Source organism: Elephantulus edwardii, unplaced genomic scaffold, assembly GCF_000299155.1.
Source record: "Elephantulus edwardii isolate Elephantulus edwardi_28Jun2011 unplaced genomic scaffold, EleEdw1.0 scaffold00055, whole genome shotgun sequence".
Lineage (NCBI taxonomy): Eukaryota > Metazoa > Chordata > Mammalia > Macroscelidea > Macroscelididae > Elephantulus > Elephantulus edwardii.
The window spans coordinates 3,956,706-3,971,934 of NW_006399805.1; the positions used below are offsets into that span (position 1 = coordinate 3,956,706).

General features: G+C 42.0%; 1 protein-coding gene across 1 annotated transcript in view; it reads left to right on the plus strand.

Moving 5' to 3' along the window:
• The window catches only part of EXOC4 (exocyst complex component 4), an 877,780-nt gene that overhangs the window by 88,851 nt on the left and 773,700 nt on the right, over positions 1–15,229 (plus strand). Inside the window, exon 5 of the mRNA XM_006887139.1 lies at positions 3,927–4,036. Within this exon, the coding sequence (XP_006887201.1) occupies positions 3,927–4,036 (110 nt within the window). The remainder of the gene's footprint in view (positions 1–3,926; positions 4,037–15,229) is intronic.

The following is a 15,229-nucleotide window of genomic DNA, read 5'->3' on the forward strand; positions in this document are numbered from 1 at the left end:
ATCTGCAGAAAGAACCACTGGAGAAGCTCAATATCAGCTGTGAAAACTAGGCCAGGAGCTGATTGTGGAATAGACCACCAGCTACTCATATGCAAGTTCAAGCTGAAGCTGAGAAAAATTAAACCAAATACACAGGAACCAAAATATGACTTTGAGTCTATCCCACCTGAATTTCAGAACCAGCTCAGGAACAGGTTTGAGACCTTGAACACTAATGAACACTCCTATTAGTAGTTCTTTGAAAATGAAGTTGTTTAGAACATCATAATTCTTTAGAGACTTAAAAAAGAACCATTTAATTTTGATTCCTTTTTCCGTTTAGAGATTTTTTTCTGAGACATTCAAAACCTGTTAAGGGTATCAATTAATTAATTCACTTGTTTCCACCTTTTCTCTGATATGCGGTGAGAACTGGCCTTCCCACCCCCTCACCCCCAACAGAAGCAGAGGCACATTGTCGTTAAAGTCGATGTTTTATCATAGAACTTACCTTTTGGTTGAGCTTTATGTTCCCAGGAACTAAATGTGTGGGTGTGTCCCATTCCCTTGAACTAAATTAATCCATTAAAAAAAAAAAAAAAGAGACATAATCCAAAAGTCATTTCCAGAGTCCACGCCTTTGGGTTAGTGTTCACAGAGGAGAAAATTGAAGCCCACGGGAAAATGTGAGAGAGGGAGATGCGTCTACGAAAATAGTTTTGCATTAAATTGACTTTCTAAAAGTTTATTGATGGAGTTGGAGGGCCCTTCTGGCTCTGATAATAAAGCTGGCAGGTTATGTTTTTAAAAGTTGGAATGGCAAGCGATTTATCACCCCATATTTAACGGAAACATATTTTTAGGTTGAAACTGAGAAAATAATTGCAGGTTTTAACCTAAAGGGAATCCTGAGCACATCTGTGTTTATAGAAATCTATATTATTTTAAAGGCACAGATCCACATTTTGATGTGCATTCACGAATACTAACGGGGCTGCTTCGTTTATGGTTTGACAGGCAGTAGTAGTCTCACTGCATTCATGAATTCTCTTGTTCGTCAAGACTTTGAAAATGCTCCCACTTCATTATTCTTGTTGTTGTTATGTGCCATTAAGTCACCTGTGACTTCTAGTGGCGCTGTGTACGGCAGCTCTGAAGCCTGCCCTAAGCAAGTCTCACTGATTCCAAACACCTTTGCCATCGCCCCAGCTTCTGCATCGATCCATCTCATTAAGGAAATGATTGTAAAATGATTTCAGTGTTTTTTGTAATTTAAATGTAAAGCTGGTTTGTGGTTGGGTTTTTTTTTTCCTTATTTGGTCAGTAAATAAATAAACAAACAACTGGCCAAATCATGGCCGCTGAGGCAATTGTGACTCAGGATTCTAACACATGGTCTCTTGTGTCCTGTCATGACCGTGGTCTTTACAGAAGCACATCTCCAGGGCTTGCTTCTGAAACGCAGGTCCTGCATCTGTGACTAAAAGGAAGGTCAAAGTAGAAGAGGCAGGAGACAGGAAAAGGCAAGAAGACAGAGCTGTTGGAATGTGATGGAGGAAAGGATGAGAAACCCAGGAGTTAACTGACCCTAGAGAGGCCGACCATCATGACGGATGATTGGAATTAAAGGTTCAGCATTGTGGCTACATTCCTTTGGAAGTAACCAAACTTGATAGGAGGGTGATCTTTTCTCTTTTACAGAATGCTTATGTCGGATTCTATTTAGATTTCATAGACAGAGGAAGAACCTGCAACTCTACAGATAGCAAAAGAACTATCATAACTAACTCTCCACCTCAAAGCTTGGTCACTGCTGTTTCTGTTACTTTTGTTGAACCCTGGTGGCGTAGCTTTTTAAGCACTTGGGTGGCAATTTGAACTCAGTAGCTGCTCTTGGGAGAAAATGTGGCCATCAGCTTCTGTAAAGATCTCAAGCTTAGGAAAGCTCTGTCGTGGCTCTGCCGTCTTACGGGATCAGAATGACTTGGCATCAGCTTGGCAGTAACGGGCTTGTTTCTCGTTGTGCTTCCTTTGTGGCTTGTATTTACCATCTCACATTGATCTGAAATAATTGTGACAATCAGAAGTGTGCCGAGCCTGGTTTAGCCTGCACATCAGTCATGTTTCCCTAGCACTGAGCTCAGTGCCAAGCAGAACAGGTGGCAGGAGCTGGTTGGTAATGGATCCCCCAGCCCTGTAATGCGTGAGCCACACACAGCTACCCCGCTTCCGCAGTTGATTCCAACTCGCCGTCGGGTTTCCGAGGCTGTGAGTGTTTAGGAGATTGCCCGTCTTTCTCCCTCCCCTGGAGTGCCTGGTGGATTCGAACCACTGATCTTTTCGTTCTCGCAGTCCAACAGTAGCACACAGTGCCACTGGGACTCCTTCATACAAGTGGAGGAATGCATTGATGGTTGTTACCGTTTTCCTCAAGTTCTAGGACCATTGCCTCTGTAAACATAATGCCTAAGTGACAACTTGGTCATTTTCTGGAAAGTTTATTTTCCCAAAATTTTCTTAAAGAACTTGCTTGTTCTTTATTTCTTAGACACACATACATACACCCCCACACCCCCTACACCTACACCTCTACTCCCCCCTTAACACTGTGTTTCTGTAGGCATGTGGGAAGGAGAGATGTGCCTGTTAGCACAACTTTGTGGAGTTGGTTGTTTTTCCCAGTTGCACACACCTTTTTCACTTGTTTTAATAAAGCTTTCTTAGGGTGCAGTCTCTTCCAGCTTCTGCTTGGCCCTCCCCCTCTTTGGAGCCACTCGCCTTGCGGCATGGTTGTGGTGGTCAGGCACCATGGCGTCAGCTTTCGCCCACAGTGCGTCTGTGTCCACAGGACAAAACCCTGGCCAGTCCTGTGCCATCCTCACAATCTCCGCTGTGTTCAGCGGAGCAGCCCTTCTCGCCGAGGGTCTTCATCTTTTTCACTGACCGATTAGAATCCCTTCCAGAGGTAGACTGATGATGTGGAAAGAACTGAGAGCTGTGGCTCTGACCTTGACGTCTTGGCATCTTGAACAACGTGGGTGCAACTCGACGAGATGATTCCGTTCCTTAAGGGCAGGATGCAGGCCTTCAGCTTTGTCTGCGTTCTTGTGCCTAACGGGTGCTAGGAAATAGGAGTTAACTTGCAATTTTCATTGTTTTTGTAGTCTTAGTGCCATTTAGAATGAATGTTTATTTTGGACATAGTGAAGTTAATCATTAAGGTGAGGAGCTGGGTCTTCTGGGGAAAGGTGAAATGAGTAATCAAATACTGAATTAACCTGCTTGAGATTCTTTAAATGGTTTTTTTATTGTTGTGATTCTCGACTTGATGAAATTCATGAACCTCTTTTAATGAGAATTAAGTGTAGTGAACTCCTTGACTGTGTGAAAAACATCAGCTTGGAAAACACAAGCCAAATAAGAGGTAACTGCTGTTACACTTTCGTTCAGGTTCTTGTGACTTGATGTCATTTGACACTCTTTGCTGATAAGTTTATTTTTGATATGAGCCAAATGAAAGTGTTGAGATTGCCTATCACATAAAGCAATCCTCGATAAGGTGGCCATCTTCATAATCTACAATATACTTACTTAAATGCCTTTTAGTTTTTTCAACTGAATGAAAAGACAGAATGGAAATGGGAATACTCGTGTGGGGAGTGCAGTCGGAGCCATGAAACAAAAACTATATGAATTGTTGAAGCGAAAATCAATCTGTTTTTAAAAAATTTCCACTCAAAATCACAATAAAGAGCTGAAAAGGGTAGGAATGCCTGGGATCCTTGGAGTGCTTCCGGCCTCTGCCTCTGCCAGTCACTCTTTGTTGGAAGTAGACTGGGGAGACCTGGAAGTGAGGTGTCCAGGACTCTCTAGTCATGGAGCGTGATGGGAGACCAGCTCACGTTGATGCTGGACAATGAGTAACTGCTGTCCCTTTCTCCCTGCAGCTCCCTTGTGAAAGATGCTTCTCCGGGGCCTCTCATTGATGTTACAAACCTTTCAACGCCTCGCAAATTCCTCGAAACCTCGCAGTTTTCTACTCCTGGAAGCTCAAGTGGTGAGTGTTTCCTTCTTCAGCCACTGAACTTTTCTGCTTTGCTCTTGTTTCTAGACCTGGCCGGGGAGCACTGGGTGGGAGTGAGGGGATCACGAGCAGCCCTTGCGGCTCCTGGTGTGTGGGAAGCTCAGAAGGGGCGTGATACACTAAGGAGATGGTCCTTTGCATCACCAGGGTTGAAATTCTTGTAGTAGCTAACTCAGGCTTGCCTGTTAGACCCAGCAGTAGGTGTGCTGGTTGGCTGTTTCTGAGGTTGAATTGGGATAATCTTTGATAGCAAGTGCACTTTCTTACTTTCTAAGCCTCTGCTGCTGCTTCTGTTGGTGTGCGCCCGCTCCTTCCAGCGCCCGGTCTGCCCTGCACCCTGGTTCCTCTCTGTCCTCCCACAGCCCCTCCTGTCATGCGCCATCTTCCTCCTCCTGTGTTTTGATGATAAAGTGGTCATCCAGGAGATCCAAGATATACATACACTTTTGTTTTGAAAAATGCAACATTGAACAAAAAGGTCAAGCTGTGGTTTTTCACAGCACCGCTCCCCCAACAGATGCGCCCTGACAACATATCTATGAACAGAGTGTGTTTCTCCTTATTCACTGTCATTGAGTCTGCGCCAGCTCATAGCGGCCTCAGTTCAGGAGAACCGAGCACCGCCTGGTCGTGCTCTGTCTTCGCAGTCATTGCTGTTCTGGACCCCACGGTGGCAGCCACAGTGTCCAGCCGTCTTACTGAGGGTCTTCGTTTTCCTACCCTCTGCTCTAAGAGCCTGATGTGTTGATCTCGAGACTGCCCTCTCCTAATAGCAGGTTTTATTCTTCTGGGGCCACCTGATAACCAGTTGAATGAGACAGAGGAGCAGTATTTTAAGGCACATTTAAGCCTGTGGAGAGGAAATGGTGTGGAGTGGCTCAGACCTGCCCCTTCCGAGGTCTGTGCTAAGCTGGTGTCAGACAGCGTGTGGACTCTGCAGAGTTCTCTGCCATTGAGCTCCTGGTGCTGAGAACGGGCTGGGGCTCAGTGGGATGTGCGTGCCTTTGTCCGCTGCAGCCGATCCTCAATGCTTTTGAAAGATGGAGTAATACTTGTTATTGTTGGCTTTCCAGATAAAAATTTCAGTATAATTCTTAGGCTTGAAATGATGAAAAGGTATAAAGATAATTTGGGCTAAAAAAGTAACTAAACTATTTCTTTTGTGAGATTAGCAATGCATTGTGACTGAAGCATATTTACTGACCTTGTGAGATGTCATTTCACTTAAATTATTTCATCATTATTTACACTTGGAACGTTGTGGTCTATTGTGCTGTAGAAAAGGAAGGATTTATTTTACAAGAAATTTTCCTTTCATCAGTTTGCTAGTTACTGATTATTACGAAGACCTCAAAGACATCTTCTTCAGGGATTGTGTACTCCAGCCTCTTCTCGATGTTAGAAAAGGCTTTGCTTTCTTCCTTTTCCTGGTATCATGTTGCTACTCTTCGGATTTTGCCATGCTTTGATCAGCTGTTGGCGGCGAGTGCCGGCAAGTTGGAACTGGCCCACAGCAGACCCTCCAGCAGGTTTTCAGAGGCAGTAAATCGCATGGGAGGAGACTGCCCATCCTTCTCCCATGGAGCAGGTGGGAGATTCGAACCACATGTCTTTGAAATTGCAGCACAGCTTCTAACCACGACTAGGCCACTACACTGTCTCTTCAGTTGGCTCGTTTTCACATCTGAACGTGAGACAGTGAATAAGGACGACAGAGGAAGAATCAGTGCCTTTGGGTTGTTGTGTTGGAGATGAATGCTGAACGGACAACCACAGAGCAAACAAATCTTGGGAGGAAGTGCAACCAGGGTGCTGCAGAGAGGCACGAGTGGGGGAACCTTGTCTCACATTCTTGGGGCACATTGTCAGGAGAATCCAGTCTTTAGAAAAATCCACCATGCTGGGAAAGGTAGAGATTAACGAAAGAGAGGAAGACCCTGCAGGAGCTGGATTAACACAGTGCCTCTGGCTGTGGCCTTGTACATACTAGTGACTGTGAGGTCGGTTCCAGATAGTGCAGGGCTTCAGTGTATCCTTTATTAAGTTGCTGTAAGTCGTTACCTGCTCATTGCCACCGGATAACGACAGCAGCCATTTCTGCAGCACTGTTTACATGAATTAAGTGACTTAATCCTTCAGTAGTCTCGGGGTCAATGCTACCGTTAGCCCTGTTTTACAGAAAAGATGTGGAGACATGAGGAGATTAGTAGTTTATGTCTATACAGCTTGCAAATCATGGAACCGTGGTTTTAACTTAGGAGCCCACTTCCAGAGTTGGCACTTCTGAGCATGTTGTTTGGTAAAGGCACCCTGGTAGCACAGTGATTATAGTGCTAACCGGGGGTCAGCACCGGGAAGCTGAGCTTGTCTCCGGAGTCCACGGGAGAACGACGTGGCATGCAGCCTTGGGGACGTGAGGGGCAGCAGAGTTACCCTGATAACTTGAGTGCAAGGAATTTGATTTGTTGTTTAGTTTCATTGGAAATAGGCTAGGACTGCTGGCTATTAGTTTTACATTGCTGCCATAGTCAGTTCCCACAAATTTAACTTTCCAGATAGCTTGAAGGGAGTTCTGGCAGGGTAGTCTGTGGGGAGTTGTACTGCAGACTCAAGGACCACACTTAGCTGGTGGTTCAAATCCACTAGTGGCTCTGAGGGAGAAAAAAAAAAAGACCACATCTCCTCCTGTGTGTTTTAGCGCCTTCAAAGCCCTGTGGAGGGCCAGCTCAGAGGTGGTTGTGACTCAATGGCAGTGGGTTAGAATTTTGAGGTTTTGAAGGTGCATGCTTGTATTCTAGGTTGTGGGCCTCCTGAGGGAATAATCAAGGTATTGGCAGGACTGCACTCCTTCTTAGAGGTCTGAGGGAAGGCCCTTGCTGTCTTTGACTTTTCTAGATTTAGCCATCATGCATCCCTTGGTTCATGGCACCTTCCTCCATCTCCAAAGAAAACATGGGCACATCCTTCTCAAGTTACAGCCCCTCCCTGCCTCCTGAGCCCTCTCTCAGGGACTCCTGCTGTTAAAGCGGTTTCACCTGCATCCTCCAGGCATCTCTCTGGAACTCGCCATCCTTAACCTTCATCACATCTGCAAAGTCCCTTTCACTCTGCACAGTGACATAGCCATAGGTTCTGGGGGTGTGGATGTGAGCATTTGGGGAGCCATTGCACTGCAGAGTCTATTTTCTGACATAAGGTATCTTTATGAGGCCATGTACAAAAGTTTGACTTTCTTGAAATTAAGTAGTAAAGTCCTTTTAAGCCATTGCAGTTCTAGTCTTTAGGGCCCTATTAATCTGGAACACGTTATTTTAGAGGATTATATTGTTGGAGAAGCTATAAATTATGTAGAGAACTGCGTAAAATGTTGCCAAATTCATGTGGGGCAGAGATTTTGTCTTCATCTGAATAATGAAGAGGAAGTCCTAAGAATTCATTTCTGAGTCCTCTGCAAGTTTGCCTGGAACGTCATTATCATTTTCAGCAGATAATTCAACCAAATCACAAACCAAGCCTGCACCCAGAGAGTCGATTAATGACGTCTAGTTACACAGTCGGACTGAAGAGAATGCCCGTGGGATTGTCAGAGCTGCCCGTCTTTATGGGTGCTGAGTGCCCCGTCTTTTTCCTGCAGAGTGCTCGTGGGTGTTCAGTGCTCTTCTCCAACACCACACCTCAAAGGCACCAGTTCCTCTTCTGTCATGGCTCCCTGTTAAAGAACTCGTACCATGGCTGTGAGTCATGTCCAATATGGGAACCGCTAACTAATGTTGGAGGTGGTTCCTCGGTACTTTGAGGTTATTATTAATGAAATGAAAATTTTGATCACTTGTGAATGAGTTCTTTTTCAGATATTTTGTTTAGAAGTAGGACGGGTACTATTACCATTATCATTGCTAGTATTATATATAAATGTTTTGTCAAATCTTCAAGGGCAGCATAAGCGTTATAAAGAATTATTTGTATGTATCATCCAATTAGGGAATAAAATATAAAATGCAAAATCAATCCACAGATTGGCAGGCATTAACAGCTTATTAACAGATAAATTTTTAGTACCCACTTAATTTTCCTACATAGTGAGGAGAAGTGATACAATGAAAACCTGGACAAACAATAATAGTTCACTGAAGAGACTCAAATGGTTCATACACATGGACAGATTGGCAGGTATCTGACAGAACTTATGTGTCGAGCATATATAAAGAACTCTTATAAACCAGTGATACAAACTAATAAAAATGAGAAAATGTGAGGAGCTTGCCCAAAAAGTCAGGCTAGTGAACAAGTGAACGGCTGCTTGTATATATTAGTTAACAGGTATTATTTGAAAACTGACTTTTACAAAGGTAGAAACATCCTCCAGGGAGATGGGGGAGGTTGGTCCCGGTCCAGCCAGGATGCTGATTGCTGGCTCCTCGCCTCATGCTGTGCCCACTCTCAGTGGGTGGAGAATGCATTTTGCACCACCTTTTTGTAGTTTTGTTATCAGTCATGGTATTTTGTAATGTACAAGGAAAGTGATGTCTAATTTAGATGTAGTAATTCACCTGTAACGCAGGCGGAAGGACGTACTAGTGTGGAGTAAAATCAGTAATTGTCAGAAAGTGTTGGTTTTAAGCCTTTGGAGCCCAGTACGTCCGTTCATTTGGCAAAGCACCTTTGGAACATTTGGACCGAGCAATTATTCCCAGAGCACATAGACATTTCATTTGTGCCTTCGTTCATTTTATTCACGTTCCTGCTGAGATGGCTGTGAATGTGACTGTAATGAAACCGGACTTCTCGCTTCTTTTCTTTCTTGTACTGCACAGGTTAAGAAATAAGACCTGGAGGGAGCACAAACAGAATGGTTTCTCCCTCCCTTCCTAGCTGCTGGGTTTTGGTGTGAATTTTTTTATTAATGTGCATTTTATTTCTTAAAAGTCTTGTTCTGAGGCTTGATATTTGTCTTGAGAACTTTGTTTCCCAATATTTTAAAAATTTTCTTCTCTTGGAGTGGGAGCTAAAAATTCTAGGATACGTAAATGTGAAACTTCTCTTCTTAACACTCACACATCTAGAAAAATTAAGATTTGATTCTCAGAAACAATGTGACGCGCTTTGAGTTGCTACTGCTCTCAGGCCAGGCCGTCCCCTGGGGTCGTAAGGAAACTTTTTCTGACCTGTCTTTCCATTGGCTCCTCTTAATCATGATGTGGGCTTCTGTGATTGATAGATCGTGGGACAAATATGCCCATGGGAGGGAACACAGAATAGTAGCGTTAATAATGCAAATATTTCTGAATGTAAATGAAAAACAGTGCCGTTTGTTTAATTTTTTATTTAAAAGAATTACTTGAAAATAAATTCATTATACATTTTACTCTTTTTTTTTGGTAAGAAATTTGAGTGTACAGAGGGCCCTGTAAGATACAAATACGTAATCTATCCAGATATTTTGAAATATAAAATATTATTCTTATTTTAGAGATGACTATAACCATCGTTCCATGTATTTCCTTCCAGATTAGTAAAGTTGATGATGATTTGCTTCGGATTCTGTCTACTCCCTCAGCTTCAGGAATAAACCATTAGAGGCACAACTGACTCTTCCTCTGGGTGCGTGACGGTACCTGACGGTACAGAGGTTCAGCTCTTGATTGCTGAGTGAAAGGTTGATTGTTTGAGCTCTTCCATTGATCTGAGGAGGAAGAGGAGGTAGTCGACTTCCATAAAGAGTACATACAGCCTTGGAACCCAGTGGGCACTTGTGTCCTGTCTTGTAGGGTCAGAATCAACTGAACAACAGCAGATATTTTCCCCTTTTCTAAATGAATGCGTAAATACTTCAGTTCCTTTCCTTGCTTCCTACCCTAGAGAGATCACTGTTCTGAAATTATTCTGCATCTTTCCCTTGCTTTAATATATTTACTTCATACATGCATGATATATGTATATATATGTAGCTTATAAATTTATGCATGTGTATATAGGTATATCAACAGTGTTTTTTGGGATTTTAAAGCTTAAGTCATGTACAATAAGTGTCATTCTGCTACATGCATTTTTCACTCATTATTATAGTATTTGAATTTTCTTCTGAGCTAATGTAACTCTAATTTATATACTTTTGGGGTTTGGGGTTTTGCTTGCAGTTTTATTTAGGTTTTGGAGTAATTAGAGATAGTTTATGTCACATATTGAGCCTTCCCATGTATGGATTTGGAATGGTCCTTCATTTAATAATTTAGATTTATATGCATTTTGCCACTGTTATTAGGTATAATCTTTAGTACTTATGTGGTTATTATTTTGAATACTTTTTTTTGTTTTTATACACTTCTGAAAAGTTTATTTTTCTTTCATTTTGATCTTAAATCTGACAGTTTGGCTGAATTATTTTAAAAATTTTAATGGTTGTTGTTATGTGCCTTCATAGTGGAAGTGTCACTCACATGGGAGGAGATTGCCTGTCTTTGTTCTGCCAAGCAGCTGGTGGATTAGAACCTCCTGCCTTTGGGTTGTGCTTCAAATTACAGATTTATTAGTTTGTATATTTTCCTGCATTTTGTGTATAAATAATCAATATCTGTCATTGTTGTTATTGTTGAGGACCATCGAGTTGGAACCGACCCTTAGCTGACCCTCCAGCAGGTTCTCAGAGGCAGTTAATCACACAGGAGGAGACTGCCCATCCTTCTCCCGCGGAACAGCTGGTGGCCTCGAACTGCGTGCCTTTGGGTTTGCAGTGCCGCTTCTTACCTCTAGGCCACCAGAGCTCCCTATCTGCTATTAATGAGAGTTAATTTTTCTACTTCTTAAAAACGTTAAAGGTTTTGGACCTCTTTTTCTTTCTTTCCTCTTATTAGTTGTATTTTTTTGCATTGTTAGCAACTGCTGTATAATGTTGCATGATCAAATGTTGCATGGGTCTTCTCACCATTAAGTATGTTACTTACCTTGAGCTTTTCACTAACCCTTTGCCTGGTAGGAAGATCGAAATATTTTTGCTTATTTTATTTTTCAACTTGAATTTTTCAGCACCTCCTGTGAACCACCAGACTTTCTATTTTTAAATTACCAGCCATCTATCCCCCCCCCCTTATTTCAATACAGTGCTTGTTTCAAACAATGATTGTTGCCTGCGGTAGTTATTTGATGTTTGCCGAATTGTGATTTTTGTGTTTCTCTCATTCCCTGTGCATATATTAATTGTAATTCCAGTGTGAGGATAGATGCCCTTTTGGCATTTATTTATCCAGTTATTTATATCAGGAAACATTCATACATACCTGTTTCATTCTTAGTTATGGTTGATTGCTGTCGTCATTTTGTTGCACACGTCACCCCCGGTTGGCCTTGTGAGCCGGTTGCTCCTGTGTCTTTGTGATGTGCGACATCATTGTTGGAGGACTGATTTTCCAGCAACCTGGGCTGTTTCTGGTTTACTTCATCCTGTCTCTGGCCTACTCTTAACAATGTACAGTTTCTCTAAAAGTGCTGCTCTTTATTAGGGTGTGGTAATTAGGAATGTCATGCTCATTGCTACTGTCATTGCAATAGGTCTTCTTAGGTGACACACACACACACACACACACACACCCCCCCCCGCCTCTCCCTCCCCCTCCCTCTCCCTCCAGCTCCCTCCTCCTCCCATTCCCCCTCCCCTCCCGCTCCCCCTCCCTCTTCTCCTCCCTCTTGTATCTCTTATTTAAAGCTGTGGGCTACTAATGGAATGGTATAAAGGAAGAGGTCTCCCAGCTGTTCTCTTGGTGAAATATGTGGTAATCAGCTTCTGTTAAGATATGTTATTGTTCTATGCCGTTGAGTCAGAACTAACTCATAGCTCATCCTCAAGCAGATTTTTCAGAGGCTGTAAATTGCACGGAAGGAGATTGCCCATCTTTCTCTTTTGGAGCAGATGTTAGTTGTGAACTGCTTGCCTTTGAGATGGCAGCTTAGCTTTCTACCCACTAACTAGGCCACCAGACCTCCCTCAGTAAAGGTGAGCGACCAAGACATTTCTGCTGTGAGTTGGAATTGACTTAGTGGCACACAACAATAACAACAACAAGTACTGTTTTTTAATTTTTGCATTGGCATTAATGAATAATTATGGGCTGCGGTCTATCCTTGTCAAATTTTGATTCAGGTGTTGTTGTGTACCATCAAGTCGGAACTGACCCATAGCTGGCTCTCCGGAAGGTTTTCAGAGGCGATTTATCCTTGCCCATCCTTCCACAGAACAGTTGGAGGACTCGAACTGTGTACCTTCGGGATGGCAGTACAGCTTCTTCCTGCTAGGCCAAGGCAGTATTTGTTTTAGAAAAAGGAATTAGAGAGTTTCTTCTGTTTTATGATTTCAAGACTCTTACAGAACATTGGATCTTTGGAGTTTGAAAGCTTAAGATTATTGTGTGATCAAAAAGATCTGCCTTACAGGTCTGAGAAGAGACTGGCTGAACTGAGATTATGATTCTTAGCAACCCACTGAGTCTTGAACCTAATTCTACAGCACAGCTGTCACCCAAACGATAGCAAGACTGTAAAGTGAACAAAACCCCAGGGTGAAATGTGCTCCTTGGAAGAGTCTTCTGTACAAGATCAGAAGAAGAGGAGAGGGGACGTGAGGGGAAGGGACCCCAGCTGGACGACACAGGCAGGATTTCCTCTCTATGCCTTTCTGTTTGTTTACTGTGTTTTTATGTTAAAAATTGTTTTGAACTAAACTTGAAATGGTGTGGTATAGTTTTGAAATTTTTAAAGATGAAAAGTGTTTCGTGATAAGAATATGTCTTTAGTGATTGTTTTTGTAAAAACAAATTGTCTTACTTGGTTGTACTTGGTTTTTCCTTTCATCCAAGTGTTTTTTTCATAGAAGAGTCTGCAACGTAAATGGGCCTTTTTGTGTTTTGTTCAGTTTTACTCTTAATGCTTTTGACTTTGATACATTATAATCTGTGAGTTTTGTTTATAACATTTCTAGTTTATAGAATTTACTCATATTTTTTTAGTGACTTAATACGTGAACGGTTTTTGTGAAAGTCTCATAGGCCCTTGAGAAGAAGGTGCGTTCTCCATTATGAGGTACAGAGTTAGATACACATCGCTCAGCCCATCTCATTTCATTCTGTTGTTAGGTCTTCCATCTCCTTCCTTATTGTCTCTGCTGTAATAAAGTTTTCTTTCATTAGTATGTTTTTCTCTCTGCCTGTTCAATAGTTTTTGCTTCAAAATGGTAGTGGGTGTGTTATTTGGGTTATTAGTCATCCTAAGTGCTGTTAACTTCATTGTGAATGTAGCTTTTGCTATTAAAAATTGCCCTTTTTTGTCATGTTTAATGCTTTTGGCTGGCATGCTTTTGTTCATTCCATTTTTTCCAGCCTTGCTAAATGAGTTTCTTCTAGATATTTCTCTTGTATATAGTGTGTGGTTGGAGCTGCTTTGTGAGCCAAATGGCAGAACCTTTGTCTTTTAGTCGATTGATACGTATTGATATGACTGCTGTGTTTTGACCCAACTCTGTCATATTATTTCATTGATTTGCATGTTGTTATATTTGCTTTGGGCTTTTTTCCTTATATGATATATATTTGTTGCTCTTTAATTTATACTTTTGCTGTTTTGGAAGGTTTATATATTTATTTATTTTTTTACTCCAGTGAGTGCCTTTGTATACCTTTTAAATACACATTTAAAAAATGCAATAAGCTCTTTGTTTTCTTAGCTTAATTTTTTTATTCTCTGATTTATTAGGTTGTTACTGGTATCTCTAATGCTTACGTATTACATGTGTAGCTATCAACGTATTAGGCTTTCCTCTTCCTGATTGTATTATCCAGTTCTTCAGTTGCATTCCTTTTTTCTTTTTTCTTAATTAATTTTCATTAAAGTTTACAGAGATGTAGGGTTCCCAGTCATCCATTGTTGTACTTTTCTCCCTGCCCACCCCCTCCCCAACAATTCACTCTTTTCCTTGAAAAGTAAAAGAAAAACTCTTTCATTGTTATGCAGTCCTCCCCCCCACGTCCACTCCACTGTGCAGCTTTCATTCTGGACTCCTGCAATGACAATAATACCCAATCATATATCCCTTTTAAACAGTTCTCTCCCTCATCTGTTTCAATGCAGTAGACATCATTCATCCCCCCTTCCCTGTCTTCCCTCAACTACAGTGTCAGTCCTGTTTTACAACAGTGGCCCTATACAATGTTTGTCCTTCTGTGACTGAGATCTTTCACTCAGCGTAATATCCTCCAGGGTCACCCACTTCAGGTGCATGACTTTTAATTTTCAACACCAGACTATTCTTCCGCTGTCTTTTACCCTTGTTGTTTGTTATTGTTGAGTACTGCCAAGTTGGAACTGACCCTGAGCCGACCCTCCAGTGAGTTTTCAGAGGTAGTGAATTGCAGAGGAGGAGATTGCCAGTCCTCCTTCAAAGAAGGATCTGGTTGATTTGAGCCACGTGCTTTTGAGATTGCAGCACAGCTTCTTACCACTGGGTCACCAGAGCTCCCTGCCTACCTTAAATATTTAAGATGCTTTGGCCATAATTACCAATCATCCCTTGATTGGAAGAATCTTGATATATGATAGATTCCTCATAAAGAAAGATTTGATTTAGAATTACTTCAGTTGTTAGAACTACTTTTTCTGTAGCTGAAGTACTTACAGAAAGAATCCCAAGAATTTCAGCCGAGACTCTCAGTACTGTTAAGGCCTTTCCAGCCATGCCAACCCTTCCGTAGGTTTCTGAGGTTATAATTTTTACTAGGAGCCGACTGCCTAGGTCTCTCCGTTGGGAGCTACTGGTTGGCTTGAACTGCCAACCTTTCACTTGGCAGCTCAGTCCTTACCCTGTTGTGGAAAGACAGTAGGAGTCAATAGGAATTTTTTGCTTTTTACTTTCACTAGTTAAGATTTTTGTTGTTGCTTTTAAATGTGTTTTATTGCTGACTGCTTTAAATAGCCTTCCTAAAAAATTTTGATACTAGTCTAAATGTTCTTCTCAGAGTCAGCCACAGTTTGTTATGATCCACGCAGTCAAATGCCTTTGCATAATCAATGAAACAAAGAATGGCAATCCCAGAACATTTAATCGTGCTAATGCGAAACCTATACTTGGACCAAGAGGCAGTCGTCAGAACAGAGCAGGGCAACACTGCATGGTTCAAAATTGGG